Source organism: Cornus florida, unplaced genomic scaffold (genome assembly GCF_030987335.1).
Source record: "Cornus florida cultivar Cherokee Brave unplaced genomic scaffold, ASM3098733v1 CherokeeBrave_3.0.0_Hap2_Chr05, whole genome shotgun sequence".
Taxonomy (NCBI): Eukaryota; Viridiplantae; Streptophyta; class Magnoliopsida; order Cornales; family Cornaceae; genus Cornus; species Cornus florida.
This window is the reverse complement of record NW_026775575.1, coordinates 54,930,705-54,951,323: the sequence shown is the minus strand read 5'-3', so window position 1 is coordinate 54,951,323 and position 20,619 is coordinate 54,930,705. Positions and strand designations below refer to the sequence as shown.

Here is a 20,619-nt window from a genome sequence, read left to right as displayed (position 1 = left end):
AGCCGAGCGCCAGGCACTTAAGCAAGATAAGTGGCAGCTGGCACTATAAGCCGAACGCCAGACACTTGCTAAAAATTGAAAGCCAAGTGGCAAGTGGCATTCTAGCCGAGCGCCAGGCACTTAAGCAAGATAAGTGGCAGCTGGCACTATAAGCCGAACGCCAGACACTTGCTAAAAATTGAAAGCCAAGTGGCAAGTGGCATTCTAGCCGAGCGCCAGGCACTTAAGCAAGATAAGTGGCAGCTGGCACTATAAGCCGAACGCCAGACACTTGCTAAAAATTGAAAGCCAAGTGGCAAGTGGCATTCTAGCCGAGCGCCAGGCACTTAAGCAAGATAAGTGGCAGCTGGCACTATAAGCCGAACGCCAGACACTTGCTAAAAATTTAAAGCCAAGTGGCAAGTGGCATTCTAGCCGAGCGCCAGGCACTTGCCGTACAAACACACAGCAAAACTAATATAAAAAGAAAAAGAGAGAAAAGATATATATGTACTGAAGATAAGTTGAACAGAGCACAACACATAGAGAAAAAGAGTTCGGCCATTTCATTAATATTGAACATTTAGTTTACAAAAGAGAGGTGTCCATCATTACAAGAAGATATGAACTGGAAGAATTCGAAGGAGCCCTAGCTAGACGCCTCAGTACCAACAGCATCCTGGTCCTGCCGACTCGCCTCCTCGGCCCCATCAGCCGCCTCACCTTCATGAGGTGGGGAATCCAGGTGAATAACTGAGTCGTTCGGCTGGGGTTCAGCGTCAGCAGTGGCTACAGAGGGAGCCACGGTCGACGATTGGGGAGCGGTCAGTGGCAGAGTGGCAGGAGGAGCTGTGATGATCCTTGAGGATGCGATGTCCTGGCACTCATCAAATATACGCTCCGCTTCGGTGGGTTCTGGGTCGACATAGACCCCCAGAGGCTCGATCCCCAGATCCTTGTCTACCTCATCCGGAGTGGAGCTGGTCTGTCCCTCATCCGGAACCCGGTCGGCGAAGCCTTCCCGGAATCCTTGAGCATACCGAAGAGCACCGACCCTGGAGAACCGAGCATGAAGGGCCAGCATCCCACCACCCACTCTGCTGATAACGTCGATCAGAGCGGTACGCTCGTCCAGAGCTCTTTTTTCAAAAGCCATCCGAGCAGACTGTTCATCAGCTAGAAGACGTTGGAGTTCTGCCTTCTCTTCTCTGAGTGATTCCTGCTCAGTCTGCCAGACGCTCTTCTCGAGCTGGAGGGCGTCCTTCTCATCCTGAAGGGAATCATTCTCCTTTTTCAGGACATCTCTCTCTTGCTCGGCTTTGTCAAGCCGAACCAGCGCCTCGGTATTCTTCATGGCAAGGAGGTCGTTCTCTTTATTAGCCACCTCCAGGCTGTCAGAATACTTTCGGGCCCTGGCGTTCCCCATTTCCACCTGCTTCTGCATGGCCATCATCCCAAACAATGTCTGCATAGGTGCACAATAAGAACGGTTAAACCAATAGTCAGAACGGGAGAAGGCAAGACCAAGTAATATAAGAGAATTCATGAGTTAGAAAATAAAAGTCACCTCCATAGCAGATTGGGGAAAGCGACTGAACACGTCCTTCTGGGAAAGGCCCTTTGCCGCCTCAATGTCCTTCGGAGTCCACATGCTCCTGTAGTAGGCCATAGCGGTCTGGCCATCCTTCAGCATGGTCTCGTTCGGTTTCACGAACGTCCCATCCGTTCGAGTGTACCGAGGGGCCCATGGCGGCAAGCTGGGGATAGAAGGGGGGCCTGAAGCAGAAGCAGAGCCACCAGCTGCAGGAGGCCCAGAGTGAGAAGGAGCTCTGATCGCTCGGTGCAAGAGAGTACCCGGCCCAGAGACTCGGGTCCTTCTAATAAGAGGCTCCTCCTCAGGGTCGATTTCACTGTCAGGATGAGGCCTTTTGCCTCGCTCTTTGTCCCGACCGCCCCCCGCAGCAGCAGGAGCTATGGTAGCTGGGGAGGGCGCGTTCTGGTTGGCCGCAGGGGCGCTGGCAGCAGGGTTAGTAGCCACTGCGCTCGGGGCAGTGTCAGATATGGTGGCTGAAGAAGAAGCCGACGCTGGAGAGGAGGTCGCCCCAGCAGCAGGAATGACTGGGGGAGTATTTTTCCTCCTGCCAAAAGAGGGAATCTGCAGTCTGCTCATATTGTAGCCGAGTGATGAGAGCGCAAAGAGGTTGTCTGAAGTGAGGAGATCTGAGCAGGAAGGAATATCGTTCAGAACGTATCTCTTCAAGTAGTTAATCCTATCCCTGCAAACACTGTAGCTCAAGTCATCACAAGGTATTCCCAAGGAGCGGCATAAGTAAGTGCAAAAACGAGGAACGCATGTTTCACAGGGGCAGTCGTGTTTATGGGATTTGAATTTTTTATAGGAGGAGACAGAGCAGACACCAAAGGCGCTCGGGATAGGGTAATCCTCTGCAGCCGGCGAAGACCAAGCCCCACTAATACCCACTATGCTATCCCTCCAACCCTTTTCAGATTTTATTGTGTCAGTGCATATGGACATCTTCTCGAACGGGTAGAGGTGGTAGAAGGGCTCGTTAGTACGGATCTTACTGACCTTATAGCACAGAAGGAGGTCTATGAGGTCAAGGTCCAGATTTCTGTCACGCATCAATAAGAGCATAACAGATATGATCCTAAAGAAGTTGGGGTTGACCTGCAGAGGGGATATCCCCAATCTGTTGAAGACGTAACTAAAGAAAGGGTGCAGAGGGAACCTAACAACATTCAGTTGAAGGTTTGTGAATAAGACTTCGCCGGGCAGGAGGCCGGCGCCGGTCGTAATATTAACGTCTTGGGGGCAAACCCTAACTACGATGTTGTCAGGAAGCCTAAGTCTCATACGAAGGACACCCAGATCTACAACCATGGTGGAAGTGCAAGAAGAATCTAAAAGAGGGAAAATGGAAGCCTGCCGAAAGTAAAAAGAACGAAACTAACCTCGGAGGACTGCAAGATCGCTGGGAGAATGACTCTCGAAGGATTTCACCGGAAAAGGCTTAGCACAGTTCTAGAAAGAGGGAGATTTGGCTGATGATGGAGACGGTAAAGGGAAGTGAAGTGGAATTCGAGAGCATTATATAGGCAAGGGGGCCCGAGGGCCGAAGCGTCGGGAAGGCAAGAAATCCCTCGAACCCCGGAACATTGATTCTGGATCTGACCGTTCGCTCCCCCACGTGGTTATCTCGAGCCGTCAGCGTCATGATGAGACGCCATCAATAATTACCCCTTATTAAATAAGGGGCAATTATGGGGGCAGTTGAGGAGGCCCTGGATGACATGGGCCAGGTCCGACTCGCAAAACACAACCTTCAGTCCGAACAGCTGGGTCAGCCCATAAAAAGACACTGCCATATGGGCCGAGCGGGAGTAAGCCCATCAAGAGTGACCAGGGCTTACTGAGGAATAGGCCCAGGTCCAGCAATTAGTAAATATCTTGTAAATATCTTGTAAATATCTATAAAGAGGAGTTGGAATGAAGAGGAGGGGGATCTTGATTCGGGTTGAGGTGTAAGAATTCTAGAGAGAGAAAGAATAGAAGGAGTTTCTTGCATCTTCAAGGGCGTACAGTTGTATATTATATATATATATATAGAATATAAAAATAGATTTTGTATAATGTATATATATAGAATATAAAAATATTAATGGAGTAATGTAGTGGTTGTGTATTAATGAAAGAGTAATGTCAGTTGTTACGTAAAAAACGAGAGAAACAGTGGTGAAAATGTTTCTTCTGTTACAGTGAAAAAACACAGGAAACATCATTTTGATGTTTTCTCTTTCTTTTATAAAAATGAGAAATGTTTTTCATTAAGAGGAAACAAAAACAAATTACTAAATATAATTTTTGTGTTTGTTTCTCTTTTTTAAAGATTGACAACAGAAAACAAAAAATGTTATGAGTTACTAACCCTAAGCATAAATTGAAAACATGAGCAAATTATAAAGGGAGGACTTCTTAAGAAATCATAAAACTAAATGGCTTCCATTACATACATTTTACCACACATAAGCTGCAGTATATACTTAAATTTCATTTTATCACACATAATCTTCAGTATACTAAATTTTATTTCAACAAAAATTAAGTGAATTAAAGATTATGGATCATTCCACCAAGAATTATAATTTAGTGGTACTTTTTTACTTTTTAATATAAAAAGTCGGTGGTTCAAATCCTCACAAGCGTAATGTCAATAATATGGATTAGTTAGTAGTTAGCTCATATAGCCAAATACTCCGTATAAAGATTCAACATTAATAGGTCTTAATTTGATTGTTTCACTTGTTCTTTTTGTTGACAAAAAGTGTAAGATTTTTAATATCGGAAAAAAAAAAAGGTTAAATTTTTTTTATTTGTTATGTAATCCGTGTTGTTGGATTATAGACAAGGAGAAATAATTTAGGGTTACACACGGTTCGGATTGGACCGATTTGAGAATATTTTAAAACCAAATCATTCTTAACAATTTCATAAAAATTGGAACTGAACCAAACCGTAAAGTCAATAAAACCGAACCAAAACAATTTGGTTCAGTTTGGTTACACGTTTTTTTTTTTTTATAATTCAATCTAATATATATATATTTAAAATTAAAAATATATATTATATATAATATAATTTCTATTATAATATAATTTTTTATTATATATTATGATATATAATTGAGTTGTTAAATGACTGATCTTATTATTCTATTATTTATATAATACAAAACATATAAATATATATATAATTCATAAAAATGTTCAGTTCGGTTTGGTCTTATAGAATATTAAATCGTAATCAAATCATTTATAAACGGTTTCATATTTATAAACTGTAAAAAAAATTAAACCAAACTTACATATTCAGATTATTGGTTTAACCCATTTTTTTGCACAATCCTAAGAGGTATTATAGTTGTTTACATATCATGTGGGATTGACCACTGTTCTGATTGTGAAAGAATCCTCAATTTACGTGTGAACGTGTAGTAAATAATCTTCATGCGTATACGAAAATGTTGTGAGGACGACTTTCGTGTTCACATTTACAGATGGAGACATGGTTGAAAGAGATATGCTATATTAAAATGAAAAAAATACTATATAATTAATCTAAGCTTTTAAGCATACTCTCTATAAAAATCAAACAATCAACCACAACCAATTGACAATTCTCAATTCAAATCTATCATCATAACACACGATCACATCATTATGAAACAACCTTCATTCATTGAAATTGTCCATTTTGGACGCTTCAACTTCACATCATTTAATTATAATAAATTGGAGGTAGTTGTGGTGTTAAGTATTATATATAAAGCAAAGAGTTAGATTCTAGAGCCAGCACCATATTCAAATTCATTATAGCTCTACGTATTAAGATGTTAATCATGTTACTTGATAAACAAAGCAATATACACGTAAATTTTCGGAATAACATTTCTCTTGTGAACAGTAAATTTTGTTTCATTCAGTTTGAAATATACTAATTTTTGGTTAGGTACACCGTACATTTCAAACCGAACGGAACAAGTCCTATTATTCTATTGGAAAGAATTATGGTCCTTCACGAGATAGCCAAATATAACATTAAGATTTGTTTGGTTTGTTACATTAAGATTCGATTTGTTTGTTTGGTTTGTTACTATTTTGAGAGCACTATAAAAGGCAATAATTATTATTATTTATTATTATTATTATTTTAAAGGGTAAGCTTTAAAAGGCAATAAAATCGAATCAAGCATACCCTGAAAACCCATAACACAAAAAATTAGTAACTTAATATCTTCTAGATAACTCATAGACATAGGATACAAAGGAATACAACTCAAAACCAATTATGCTGGCAATCACCCTCAATACCAACACTCAAAACCAATTATGTTTTGGCAAATCACCCTCAAAAATGTCAATTTTTGATGATTATCCCAACATACGAGTACTTTTAAACCTTTTACCACTTTCGGATTCTACATGTCACGGTACTCTTGTTGTGGTCCAACTATCCTATCTATATGGGGTGGTAAATCCAGACACCTCTGAATACTTAGTTTGATACCGGATCAATGATTGCGTATAATTTTGATATCAACTAGTATAATAAATCGAATATTTGCTCTCTAACTTAAAAACTTAAATGAGTGGGTAGTGTTGCATATTAATTCATTTATATAATATACATTTTACTTTCCATATGAAGGGTATTTTTGTAATTTAAAAAATAATTTTTAGTTTTTAATTTAACATTAAATAGTGAGATTAAATTTGTCATTTCATAACCTATTTAACGGGATATGGATATTGAGGCTATGCGATCACTTTTTAAAAGTGTAAAAGTTTTTCGAAACAGATTTGAGTTTTATAATAAAAATTTAAAAGTAGTAGGGGATTTATGATTTCAATCCCAAAAAATAAGTTGCTTTGAGAATTAGAATCTCAAATGAACTAACGTTCAATTTAATTTCAATTGATATTTGAATCCAAATAGGCTCCTTCACGCAAGTGATGTGTTGTCTGAATAGTTGGTTGCTTTCTGTGTCTTGAAATCCGTGTTCAAATCTTGTATCCTCTTATTTTCTCTGGCCATTAATCCCTAACATTCTTACTATGAAAAAGAAAAATAAAGAAAATGATAGACTCTTCTATCAAACCTTTTAACACAGTAGTTAAAAAATTATTTGATTGATCTTATGACCCCCAAAAACATGAATCATTCACTCTTCATCTCTAATTTATTTTCTTGTTTTTATTTCCCTTTCACTTTTTCTCGTGAACAATAAAAGCATAACAAACTAAATCAATCGGTGAATTAGAAGTCAATACAATTAGTTGATGCAGTATTGATCCAAGTCACACAATTCTTCTAAACGGGTGTCGTTCTCACGTTCTGCACCGCTCTCACTCTTATACTCCGCGTGCACTCTTGCTCTAGTTTTCACTGTATGCGATTTAAATTTTGCCGTTTTCGTACACCGCTTTATGTGACTTAGATGTTGACCTCCCTTTTTTAAAATAAAAAATGGTTAATGGTTTTATAAAATAAAGTTTACAGAAATGATCAAATGGTCCCTTAGTTTTTTTTTTTTAAAAAAAATAAATAAAAAATAAAATAAAATAAAATTGGAACAAATGGTCCCTATGGAATCATCAGAAATGTCTTAATGGATAAAATGGTCCCAATTTATTCATAATGCTTGGAGGCCACTACACTAGTGCATGCTGTTGAAAATACGAAAGGGTTTAGGACTTAGAGAGGCAAAAGGATGATACAGACCTTTCTTATAAACCACCTACCATTATCCAAACATAAAGTAGAGGCATGCATGTTCAGATATACAATGACTCCTATAACACTGTTCTCAGTGAGAGAAGAAAGAAATTAGTGATTATTCCTTGAGGAGAGGAAAGAAAGGAACGTAATGTGACAATCACTTCATTTATTTAAGGAAAATGAATTCAACTTAAAGTGATAATTCTTCCCTTGCATGGAAGTTTACAAGGAGAGCAAAATTATAAATGATCTCTTATAAAAATACATTTCCCCTCCATTGTTTCACTTTTAGAAAAGATTCTTGATAATCTATTTTTTTTTTTTCTTAGATAAAGTGGAAAATTTCTATAGAAATAAAACAAAATCACAAATCATCAAGGAATCCCTTGGAAACAAGTTGTCTACGACAACTAGAGGATAAACACAATAAGTGTCAATTAGCTAGAGACTGAGAGCATAGCTCTCCCATCTCCATCCCAGACAATCTATTTGAGGTATATTTATTGGTGACATATATTTCTAGTTTTTGTTTCCTTGTTAATAGTTAATACTTGTAAATTTGCATGAGAAAGTACAAATATTGCCCCAAATAAAATTGTTTTGGTTCACTTTTCTAATCAAGTTACCCATTTTCTAATCCGCTGATATTAGCTATATATATCGTGGTTCTGTTATCATAAAGCATTTTCTAATCAAAACATGCCTTATATATTTGACGAAAAATAAAGTATTACTATTGTCGCAAATAAAAATCTTTTTACCATTCTAACGTCTATTAAAGTTTTGCTGCTGCAAACTGCTGCAAAATGATGTTTCTAATTTGCTCTGCAATTGATGAAGTGTTTGCCACAAGTCTTATAAACTAGTATCGTTTGGTATTTAAAATTCACAAGTCTTATTATAGTCATACAAGATAATTATATATATATTGTATGTGTTTGCAAGGAACTTATTCTATATTAGAATAAGAATCAGTAAGCCTTCTATTTTTTGTATATATATTTTTTAATTATCAATAAACTTCATTTTTTTTATTATTAATTACACGTAAATATTAATAGGAGGTTTTATGTCGGTACCAAAAATCTTGAGAATTGTACGGATGAAAAAGTAATGTCAATTCATTGCTACCATGGATGGAAGCAATGAATAGATAGCATCTACCATGTCTAATCACTTCAATTTTTCTAATGGTAATGTAATGACAAATATAAAAGAGCAAATTTTCTCGACTGAAAAAAAATATCCAAATGAAAGTTGACAACAAAAACCTTTACAGGGCTTTGTTGACGGGTGTGGAGCAAATGGAATCCACCCCTATTTATAGGCACAAAGTCATAACTACACTTTTTACCATAGTCAATAATTTAAGAGAATTCTAAAATTAGATTACAGAATATTCTAAAATATATATATTTAAGATATTTACGAGATTAGTTATACTAGTAATCTAAATAGTAATACACAAGCCTACACAATTATACAGTAGTGTAAAATTTTCTCAAATGGTGGAGCCATACAGACAACTATGTTATTGAGATATGCGTGTGCGTGACATAATCTTCCCGTTGCAATGTTGTGTTATGGAGAAGTTGGAGCCTGAAGACTTGTGAAACAAGACTAGAGATTTTGGAAGGAAGTTGTGACTGAATACTTGTAAAGATTTGGTTAATAAGCTGTAACTGAATTTATTTGAATACTTTATAAATAGTAATGGGTATGAGAGATAGAGGTTTAGAGATGAAAGATGTGTTAGAGCATTTCCAGCGATATATTAAAATACTTTTTTATATAAAATATAAACTGCTACATATGATGTGTAAATTTTTTTCATCTTCGGCAATCTTTTAAGATACATTGCCACATCACCAATGTATATAGGGTTGTATATTTTACACAACTTTTTTACACTGTCAGATTAACATATTTCTTTTCGCATCCCTCTTTCTTATTCCATTAAAGAATCAACCATATATTAAGTAGGTTTGTAAAAGTTATGTGGGGTCCTGGCATGACAAATGGCTAGTTATTATTGAGAGATATATTTTTACACAAAAGATATAAAACAACCGTTGAAGCTCAAATTAATTAATTCAAAATTTTTGTGTAAATTCATTATGACACATCAGATTTACACAAAAAAATATATATAACGGTTGGAGATGCGGTTTGTGGTTTGAAATTCGTGTGCAAATGTTAGTTTCTTTTTCTATTTGGGATGCTTTTGTTTAGAGTTGTGTTTGATATGGTAACTCCTTATATGTATGTTCTGAAATTCTTGTCCAACAAAAAATTTGGGTTTTGAAGACTATATATAGATAGAGATGGTAAAGAGAGAAGAAAAATATAATAGGTGAGTGTTGTGAGGAGATGGGAGAGTATATGTAATTCTTATGGATGTAGCCTGGAAAAGAAAGGGGTTCTGAAAGATTGTGTGGATTGTGTGGGATTTTGACATCCGTGTGAAGTATGCGTATGGTACATATCAGACTCCTCACGTGCAAAAAAATAATCCTAAAGTTTTAATTTGATGCAAATAAGTCATATGACAAATTTAAACCCCAAGTTTACTAAATTACTGTTAATGAACTATTTTATAAAATATATAAAAATAAATAATTTTGTAAAATGACTGAAATAACATTATTGGAGAACGCCCCTTGCGTGCAAAAAATACTCCTAAAGTTTCAATTTGGTGCAAATAGGTCTTTTTTAACAAATTTAAACACTAAATTGACTTACCCGAACTATTTTTAAAAATATATAAAAATAAATAATTTTGTAAAATGACCGAAAATAACACTATTGGAGGATGCCGACAATGAACAAATAAAGATAAAAATAAAAAACGAAAATAAAGTGCAAACTAAAGAAAACAAATCTACTCCAAACTCCGAAAACTAGTACACACTGATATTGGGATTTTTTTTTTAACAGTGTTGGTACAAAAAAAAAAAAAATAAAGATTAAAAAATTTAGTAGCAAGACAGTAAACTGAAATATCAAAAAATTCAACAACCCTGTCAAGTAACTCTAAACCCAAACCATGATTAAATTAAAATAAAATAAACCACTTAATTAAACAAACAAATTACACATAAATAATTAATGACAAGTAAAGCAAATCAAATAATTTAAAATAATCTAATTAACCAATTTAATCAAATAGGCACTTAATCATTTAATAAGAACAATTAGCCAAATAAAATAATTAAAATGTAAATAAAATAATAAATTAAATACTCTAAAAATTAGGGATATTACATATATGTAATTCTCTTGTCACATTACCTCAGAGTATGAGGGAGCGAGGTTAGATAATACTTGTATATTTTTTTTGTTAATAGTGAAATCTCTCTTCATGGACGTAACCCTGGAGTTGGATTAAACAATATTGAAGAGTAATACAAGACAAAATAGAGAATAAAAGACATAATAATAGATGATTAGTACGTGGTTCAGCTGATAAGGGCTTACGTCCACGGAAGAAGATAAGATAATTCTTCTTATTCAGTATCTCTGCACAATAAATAGGTACAATATTGTTCCAATTAAGAAAAATCATCAATTAAGGACCACCATTTAAGGAAACTATCACCAATGGCTCACCATATCAACCCATAAATAAAACAATCTCTCTTTTCCACCAACAAATGTTTATTGTGTTGTACGTGAATGTGTATGATGTGTATGATTATTATCTCCATACATATATATATGTGTGTGTGTGTGTGTGTGTATATATATATATATATATATATATATAATAACAATGTGATTGTGTTGTGTGTTGATATATATGATTGTTATTTCTATATATGTTTGTGTAATGATTTGATGATGATAGTTTCGCTATGTGTGATGATAGAGGATTTTAATTCTCAACAATAACTAATCATGGAGTGGGTTGGAGGGAGTTATATGTTGGGTTTAAATAATAAATAACATATAGAAATCAAAATTAATCATGAATTAAAGAGAGGTTTTTAATATCATACCTGATTAGAAGATTAAACTTTAGATACCTTTGAGAATTCCTTATTGCCCTTTGAGAGATCTGAAAAAATTAGAGCGCTTTACCCATTTCTGAGAGTTGTCGATACGATAGGTCTGAATAAGGGTTATAAAACCCTTATATATAACACCAACATGGGGTACAGCTTCTCTACAAACAAACATACCTAAGTCTCCCTTCCTATCATGGAAACTTAGATATTAATGGTTAGAATTAAATCACATCAAATAAGTTGGAAAACCACAATCCAACGGTATAAAAACTATACTCCCAAGTAGACCACCAAATTGGAAAGTACAACTCAATCCATCAAGTATCAATGATCACATTGCAATCATACTTTAGAAAACGTAGTGCATAGGACCATAAAATAATTTTTATTATTTAAATATATATATATCTAAATTCCAACAATCTCCCACTTGGTCCATGCACTCTAAGTTTTATAAAATGACACTATGGATTGCAACACACTTTATAAAAGTCGAGTGACCACTCATTTTTTATTTAGAAAACACAATTATCGAAATTGATGGATTGAAACTTTAGAACACTCTCCTCCATAAATTTCCTCAATAGTGGATCATGAATGTGTAGACAAGTAATATATTAGTCTAAACAGTTCCATGGTCTCAAAACCGATTGCATCTAGGATTCAAGCAAATATAGTGGTTTTTACTGTATTTCATGATATGTGCAAACTGCATATGGTCTAAACGCACACCTTACTATCCGTCCTGCTTTATACCATTACAGTATGTCACCTGAACATATTACAGCAAACCACCAACCTTTTGTTCAGTGTAAGGGTTTACCAATATGGAGCCAATCTCATATCTAGCCCAAGCTATCCTCATGGGGCGTTAACACTCCCACAGGCAAACTTTAGTAGTTATGATTGGATTTACCAATATGGTGCCAATTTCACATCTAGCCCAAACAACTTCATGAGTGAAATACCACTCTCAGGCAACAAGAATAATATGTACACATATCATATACAACAATGTAATAATAATAATGATGATGATGCATCATAACTTTATTTTCATGTAAATAACTGTCACCATAAGGTGTAAATAAACTGAAAGAAAACAACTGCAATGTAACATAATGTAATAGAGAAATCAGACATCATAATACAATGACTTTTGAATACCTATCCAAATCACATGCTCTTTAAATATTTTTGGCTGAAGACCTTTGGTTAGGGATCTGCAATCATCCTTACTGTATCTATATGGAGAACCTCAATAATACCTTGTTTAACCTTCTAGCACACGTAAAGGTGCTTTACATCTATGTGCGTATTATGCTTGGTCAATTTTTCATTTTTCACGTATTTTGTGACAGCTTCATTATCACAGAAAAGTATTAAAGGCTTGTGTTTGGAGTCCACAACCTTTAAATCTGCAGTAAAATGTTTTAACCACATGTCACGTTTGGTCGCTTCATAACAACTGATCAACTATGCATACATAGTTGAATCTGCGATAATAGATTGCTTGGAGCTTTTCCATAATACAGCTCCCTGAGCCAATATAAAAATATATCTAGAATTGGATTTTTTACTACTCGAACAACCTACATAGTCCAAATCAGAATAACCAACTATCTCCAAACGATCTGATTTCCTGTACACCAAGATAAACTCTTTTGTTCTTTAAAGATACCTCAAAACTTTCTTCATCGCCCTCAAATGAGCAATACCTGGATTTTGTTAAAATCTTCTAAGCATCCTAACCACATAACTAATATCTGGTCTAATGCACATCATAGCATACATCAGACATCCAACTGCAGATGCATATGCGGTGACATCCATTTTACTTCTCTCAATCTCATTCTTAGGACATTATTCCTCTGAAAAAATATCCCCTTTTACAACTGGAACCTCACCAGATGCACAATTTTCCATTCCAAAAGTTTTTAAAATTTTATTAATATATGCCTTTTGAGATAAACCAAGTGTGCCTGTCGTGCGATCTCTATGGATCTTAATACCCAGGACAAAGTTAGCATTGCCTATATCCTTCATGTCAAAATGACTTGATAAAAAATTCTTCGTATCATGTATCGCATGAATGTCATTGCTAACTAATAAGATATTATCAACATATAAGACAAAAATAATAAAACGACTCCCACTGACCTTGAGATATATGCATTTGTCTCCAACATTCTCTTTAAACCCATAACTAGTAATCACTTTATCAAATTTCAAGTACTACTGTCGTTAAGCTTGTTTAAGCCCATAAATTGATTTCTTTAATTTACACACTTAATGTTCATGTCCCTTAACCACAAAACCTTCAGGTTGAGACATGTATATCTCTTCCTCAAGGTCTCTATTAAGAAATATTGCTGTCTTCAAAACCATTTGATGTAACTTAAGATCATAATGTGCAACAATAGCAAGAATGACTCTCAAAGAATTCTTTGATGAAACTGGAGAGAAAGTCTCAGAGAAATCAACACCTGCCTTCTGCTTGAAACCTTTAGCCACCAATCTAGCTTTATATCTATCAACTTTTCTAAGTGAATCCTTCTTGGTCTTAGAGACCCATTTGCACTCCACCACATTGCGATCTGTAGGTAAATCAGCAAGCTCCCACACCCCATTAACATCCATAGAGTGCATTTCATCTTTCATAGCATCTATCCAACTAGAAGATTCATGACTCTCAATGGCTTTATTAAATGAAGTTGGATCCTCATGCTCGCTAATGTCAACCTCACTAACATACACCTCAAAGTCATCAGGTATAGCGGACCTCCAAGTTCTAGAAGATCTTCTGAGCAAGCTCAGAAAGTGGATTAAAAGTTGAAGCAAGAGACTGCATACGAGGAATAATTGAAGGGGTGGGACTAGGCGCTCTGAATGGAATCACTGAAATTGGAATTAAATCTGTAGTAAATAGAATAGGCACAGAAGATTGCTCCTCTGTAAAAGAGAAAGTACGATGATCCAAACTCCCACTGGATTCGCCATTCTCAATAAATTTTGCATGACTTGTCTCAACAATCTCCATAGGTCTAGAGGGAGAATAAAATCGGTAACCAAATGATCTCTCAGGATACCTAATGAAATGACAAATAACAGTGCGAGGATCAAGCTTCTTAATATCAGGATTATACAACTTTGCCTCTACAAGACATCCCCACACATGCAAATGTTGAAGGCTAAGTCTACGACCTGTCCAAAGCTTGAAAGGTATTTCAGGAGCTGCTTTACATGACACCCTATTAAGAATATAAACTGTCGTTTTAAGATCTTCTCCCCAAAAGTTCTCAGGTAGTGAAGCATGGTAGATGTTGTTTCTCCTCTCTGCAACTCCATTTTGTTCAGGAGAACCAGGTGTGGTATACTGTAATACCCCTAATTTTAAAAGGATAGTCTTGGCATTTTAATAATTAGTTTATTGCATTTTTTATTTGGTTATTTGTTTATTTGCCTGTTTATTTTATTTTAATTATATGATTACTTATTTTATCTAATTGAATTGTTTGTGTAATTATTTATTTAATTGTATTTTTGTTTTCTTTAAATGGGTTATTTGTTTTTATTATTTATTTTTTCTTTAATGTACCGTATGTGGTAGTTTAGTTAGTTGTTTTGATTAATTAGGTTAAATTAGGATTTTATATTCTTTTAGGTAGACAAGTTGTGGGACGTAGCCAACTTAGTTAGAGAATGAATTCTAGGTTTATTTTCCTTTTCATAATGGAATTAGAATTAGGTTAAAGTTTTTAGTTATATATATATATCATTACGTCGGGTGAGGGTTTTAAAATAGACTCAAATTATATTCACGTATAGAGAGGGTTGAGAGAATAGAACACCAGTTAGGGCTACTAAGGAGGAAGGAAATGTTTTGCTTGTGGATTAAACCAAAGCAGTAGGAGGCGGACAGTGTATGGACGTCATCGAAAAACTTAGGAAGACGACGACGATGTTTTGATTTAAAACCACACAGGCAAGTTTTATTCTTTCTTTCTCTCATTGACCTATGTTCTGTGCATGCCTATATGATCTCTAGGGTTTTAATCAAACATTAAATCAATCTTGTATGTTTCTAAATCAATCTCGTATGCTTTTAAATCAAGATTTAATAGTTTATGTGCTGTAAAATCAATCCGTTTCTTCGCATCAATTGTTGTTTCATATGCGTTCTAAGTTTCTGTTGATGATGCATACTGGAGTTTGGATGCATTATGAGGAATTTTGGGACATGAATTGAACCCTAGGAACTGTATTAGATATCATAGAACCTTCTGTAATAGCGTCGGAGGTCAAGAAGACGAACCAGAGAAGGAAACGGAGGAAGTGGCTCTCTGTGAGAGAGAGAGCCGGCTCCATGGATTGAGGGAGCCAGCTCCCAAGGTGTGGGAGCTGGCTCCCAATGGTTGAGAGCAGGCTCTCAACTTGTGAGAGCATGCTCTCATGCCAAACTTGCTACAGAACGTGGTTTGAGGGTCTGTTTTGGGTTTTTTGAAGTTCCTGGATTGTTTTGGGTGATTTGTAGGGACTCTAAACATTATATTATACTGTATTAGAACCCAAAGTTCATAATTAAGTCTTTATGCTAACGGATTTAACAGTAGGAAAGTTTAAACAATCTTGCATGCTGTTAACGGATAAAAATGATTAAATTGTTTAATTCTTCCTGGACTGTTTTGGGTGTTTAGTAAAGACTCTAAATATTATATTATGTTGTATTAGAACCGACATTGCATAATTAATGTCTTTATGCTAATGGATTTAACAGTAGGAAAGTTTAAACAATCTTGCATACTGTTAACGAATAAGCATAATTAAATTGTTTAATTTTGTTTTAACAATTTAACGGACTGTAGCATGATCATAAACCTTGTTTTGGATGTACAATAGGGTCATTTATTTATCAGACTTGACATATGCTTGCTCTGGATTCTAATTGCTGAAATAATAAATTCTGTTCTGCAATTACATGGATTACTGTTTTGGTTGATAATTGCTGAACTATTAAACTATGTTCTGTCAATTACATGGATTTATGTGTTGAACTTTAATTGCTGAATTACTATATTAAATTCTGTCAATTACATGGATGTTATGGATTGTATGCACCGATATGGGATGGTGGCATGCTAGGGATGGTTTAGCTCAAAACGCTAAGACCTACCTCATTAGAATAAGGGAATGGATTGTAAAAATTAAATCCTACTTATATTTAAGTCAGATCAACCGAGTAAAGTTGAGTGACTACCTGGATTAGTTGTTATTTGTGGTTAAGTCAGATCAACTAAATAAGTTGAGTGGCTAATCGGATTATAAATCTTTTGTCAGATCAAATTATTAAATGATATACCCTGGTTTTGGACGGACTTTAAATATATGATTATGGTACCACGATATGAGCTTGAGTATCAGAGTCGATAGTTAGGGCGCATATATGCAGTGGATGCGTAGCTGGCTATGACAGGTTGAGGTGTACCATGTTAGGTTTAAGTACTCATACCCACTGAGGTGCGTTTTGCATGTTGTCTTCTATTCAGGTTGAGACCCCCTTTGTAGTTCAGTGAATGTCCCTTAGTGTGAATATATATATATATGTATGGACTAGATAGATATTATTGAGATATCTAGGGTGTATCTGCGTATCGGGTCACTGTATAGATTGCAGTTAGAATAGAACTTGTTCGTGGGCCTGACCCACTCTTATATTTTTCAGGTATCAGACGGTTCTAGTCTAAAGGCTTGTTCGGCTGAGCAGAGACGGTCATTCACTCTACCGATGACGTAGGATTTCATTTCAAGTTTTAGATTTGGATTTTATCTTCAGTTGATTACTTTTCAGTTGGGATTTTGTTTAGGGGTCCACTGGATGGATTCCCGAGTTGTATTCTTGGAGGTTTTGGAGAGTTGGATTATTTTAATCTTTAAGGTTTGAGGATTTTATATTAATTAATTCTTTCAACTTTATTCTATTTCTTAAATCTTTTCGTACTCTGTATTTGTTTATATATTAATTATTTGATATTCCCTCAGGTTTGGGCTTGGGCCTGATCAGCCCATGTCTCGGAGTCGAGGGGTATCATAGTTGGTATCAGAGCACTCCAGGTTCAAGTGTCTTTAGGGTATATCGTATTAAGACTTCCGCGTAGCGTTTTCTCTTGATTAGAGCTTAAGTTTAGGATTCATTGTATTCCTTTACATTTCGCTTAGAACGTACTGATGTCAATCTTATTCTATAATTTCAGAATGTTTGGCACTAGGAAAAGGATGTGGTCCGCGATGAAAGCAAAGAAGGACCCAAGGAGAAGAAGGTTACTCCGACGATTCCCCTGCGAAGGCTGACCAAGAAGGCAAAATTGGAGACCAAGGAATTGATTCCAAAAGGTGTTGCTTCGGAGTATAAGTCAAGGAAGGTTTCTGGTGTGCGAGATTGGCCACCATACTGTGGACCCAATATAACTTCGGTGGTACTCGAAGCTGAGCCAAATGGAGAGAAAGACCCTGAAGAAGATCTGGATGGAGGAGATACCGGAGCATCCAAGATAGAGGGTACCGGAGTTCAAGAATGAATACTCTTTTAAGAGTAATATGATTTTCATTACTAGTAGTAGTGGAGGTATTAGTAAAAGTATAGTATAAATTTAATCACGTACGCTAGTAGTATGTTAAAGAATATTTTACGATTATTCATTTGACAAGTTATGGTTTAAAGAAGTTCTTAATAAAGTGAACTAGTGGTTTTGGTATCTCTATTGTGTTTTATAAGAACATTTTAGTGATGATTACACAAATGGTTTTGTAATACCCCTAATTTTAAAAGGATAGTCCTGGTATTTATTTAATTATTTAATTACATTTTTAATTTATTTAATTGGTTATTTGTTTGTGTGTTTGGTTGCATTAATTGTGTGTTTATTTAATGGTTATTTAAATTGGATTTTGTTTTGCTTTAATTGATTAAATATTTTATTTTAATTGATTAATTGTTTTAATTTCATTGTTTATTTTAATTGGCTTAAGTTAAATGTTTTATTTATTAAATTAGGTTAGTTAAATGTTTTATTTATTAAATTAGGTTAGTTAAATGTTTTTTTTATTTATTAAATTAGGTTATAGTTTTAGCTGTGTAATGGAATTCACGTGTGTAGCCGACACTGTTTTAAGACGTAGATTTTGTTATGGGCCGACAAGGATTAGGATTAGAGCTCTGTCTCTACACATACAAGGAATACGGTTTATTTACGTCTATATATATATATATATAGAACACGGTGTTGATTTAGGGTTTTAGAATATAAAAGCTCTGTTCACGTCTCAAGGTTACAGAGTGAAAACAGATAGGGGTTTTGTAAGAACAGAGCATTGTAGGGTCTGTCAAGGGAAGAATAGGGAGGACCAAAGAGGTGTGGTGGTGGACTACCTAGAACCAGAGGAGGCTGGACAGTGGTTTGTGTTGCCGGAAGAAGCAAGTTCTGAACAGGCAAGTTCTTTTCTTCCTCCTTCCCTTTGCCTGTGTTCTGTGCACCTAGATAGCCTCTAGGGTTTAATTAAACATTAACTGGGATTTACATGTATAATAGATGCTATATCGATGATCTGTATGTGTTAAAATTTGTTCAATTACAGTTCGTGCATATTTGATATCAGAGTGTTTCTTAAAGCATGAAAAATCTGTAGAACTTGTAACCTCTGTTTCTGGTATCAACTGTTATAAACACATCTTGGGGATTATACTAGACATAGTTAGGACTCTTAGGAATAGTTTAAAACTAAATAGACAGGTTGAGAATGGTCGGAAACATTGCATAAAGTTGCAGGAGTAACAAGGTTGAAGAAGGCTCTCGGAGGAGGAAAGAGCCGGCTCTGGAATGCAAAGAGCCGGCTCCCCCCATTGTAGAGCCGGCTCTAGGAGAGGTAGAGTCGGCTCTACCCTCCTAGGAGACAGCTTTAAGTGTTTCTAGAGCTTGCTTCAAAATCTGGAGAAGGCTCTCTCTCACATATAGTTTTTGAACTTTGTTTTTACGAATAATTTTGAGACTGTAGGAGTTAGGGACTGTTTGGACTGAGTCTGGGACTTCACAGTATGATTAAGAAGTTAATCTTAGGTATTATTAAGACCTTTAATTGATTAAAGCTTACTTCTAGTCAATGGGACAAACGGTATAAAATTACTAATTTTCTATACTGTTAACGGATGAAAGATGGATTAATTGCCTAGCTAAATCTTAGCAATGTAATGGGATGTAGGATGTTTATAAAAACCTATTTTAAATGCATGATAGGGTCCTCTATATATTTAGTTTGATCTATACATGCTTTGGGATGTTAATTGTCGAAATAGTAAACTTTTTCTACAATTACATGGATTACTGTTGAATTTCAATTTCTAGAATAACGAAACCATTTATGAAATTATTTGGATACTAGTTGGGACTGTAAATTACTCAGTTATGATTTATATGTTGTAATTTACATGGATATGGAGGATTATATGCACCGGTATGGGACGGTGGCATAATAGGGATGGTTTAGCTCAAAACATTAAGACTTAATCTACCGGATAGAAAGGATGGATTGTAAAATATTGAATCCATCAATGTGTTTAAGTCAAATCAACTGACTAAATTGAATGACTTCCTGGATTAATTGGTTGTAGTTAAGTTACATCAGCTGAATAAGTTGAGTGCTTATCTGGATGGTGTTTTGTATGTCTCCTCAATAAATAATTGAATAACATACTATGGTTTTGGACGGATTTTAGATATATGATTATGGTACCACGATATGAGCTTGAGTCTCAGAGTCATTGGTTAGGGTGCGTATATGCAGTGGATGCGTAGCTAGATATAGTAGGTTGGTGTACCTTGTTAGGTCTAGGTACTCATGCCCACCTTTGGGTGCATTTTCGCATGATGCTTTCTATTCAAGTTGAGACCCCTATTGTAGTCCAGTGAATGTCCTTAGTGTGGATATATATATATACTTATGGACTAAATAGATATGTTGAGGGTATCTAGGGTGTATCTGCGTATCGGGTCACTGTATGGATTGCAGTTAGATTAGGACTTGCATGTGGGACTGAGCCACTCTCATATTTTTCAGGTGCTCGCTAGTTCCAGGGTTTGAGCTTGGTCGTGTTGGTCATGCAGAGCAAATATAGACTTTCATTCCACCGACTACGTAGGACTCTCTCCATAGTTTATTGCTGGATGTTTTCTTTCAATTGTTTTTATTTCAGTTTGGATTATTATTAAGGGTCGACTACAGATGGATTCCCGAGTTGTTTAATCTATTGGAGGTTTTGGATTATTGGGATTTTATTAAGTTTTA

General features: G+C 35.4%; 1 protein-coding gene across 1 annotated transcript; it reads right to left on the bottom strand.

The window, feature by feature from the left end:
* Positions 1-331: 331 nt before the first annotated feature.
* On the bottom strand, positions 332-3,405 carry LOC132306509 (uncharacterized). Its single transcript, XM_059803916.1, has 2 exons — positions 1,547-3,405; positions 332-1,444 (listed from the first exon to the last, which is right to left on the bottom strand). The coding sequence occupies exons 1-2, from the start codon at positions 2,879-2,881 to the stop codon at positions 629-631; spliced, it is 2,151 nt and encodes a 716-aa protein (XP_059659899.1). The 5' UTR covers positions 2,882-3,405; the 3' UTR covers positions 332-628.
* Between the last annotated feature and the right edge of the window lie 17,214 nt (positions 3,406-20,619).

Excerpts from the sequence above, each read along its gene's own strand:
- LOC132306509 (XM_059803916.1), bottom strand. The coding sequence starts at position 2,881 with ATGGTTGTAGATCTGGGTGTCCTTCGTATGAGACTTAGGCTTCCTGAC. Across the intron at positions 1,445-1,546 it reads TTCCCCAATCTGCTATGGAG|ACATTGTTTGGGATGATGGC; the intron begins GTGACTTTTATT and ends GCACCTATGCAG.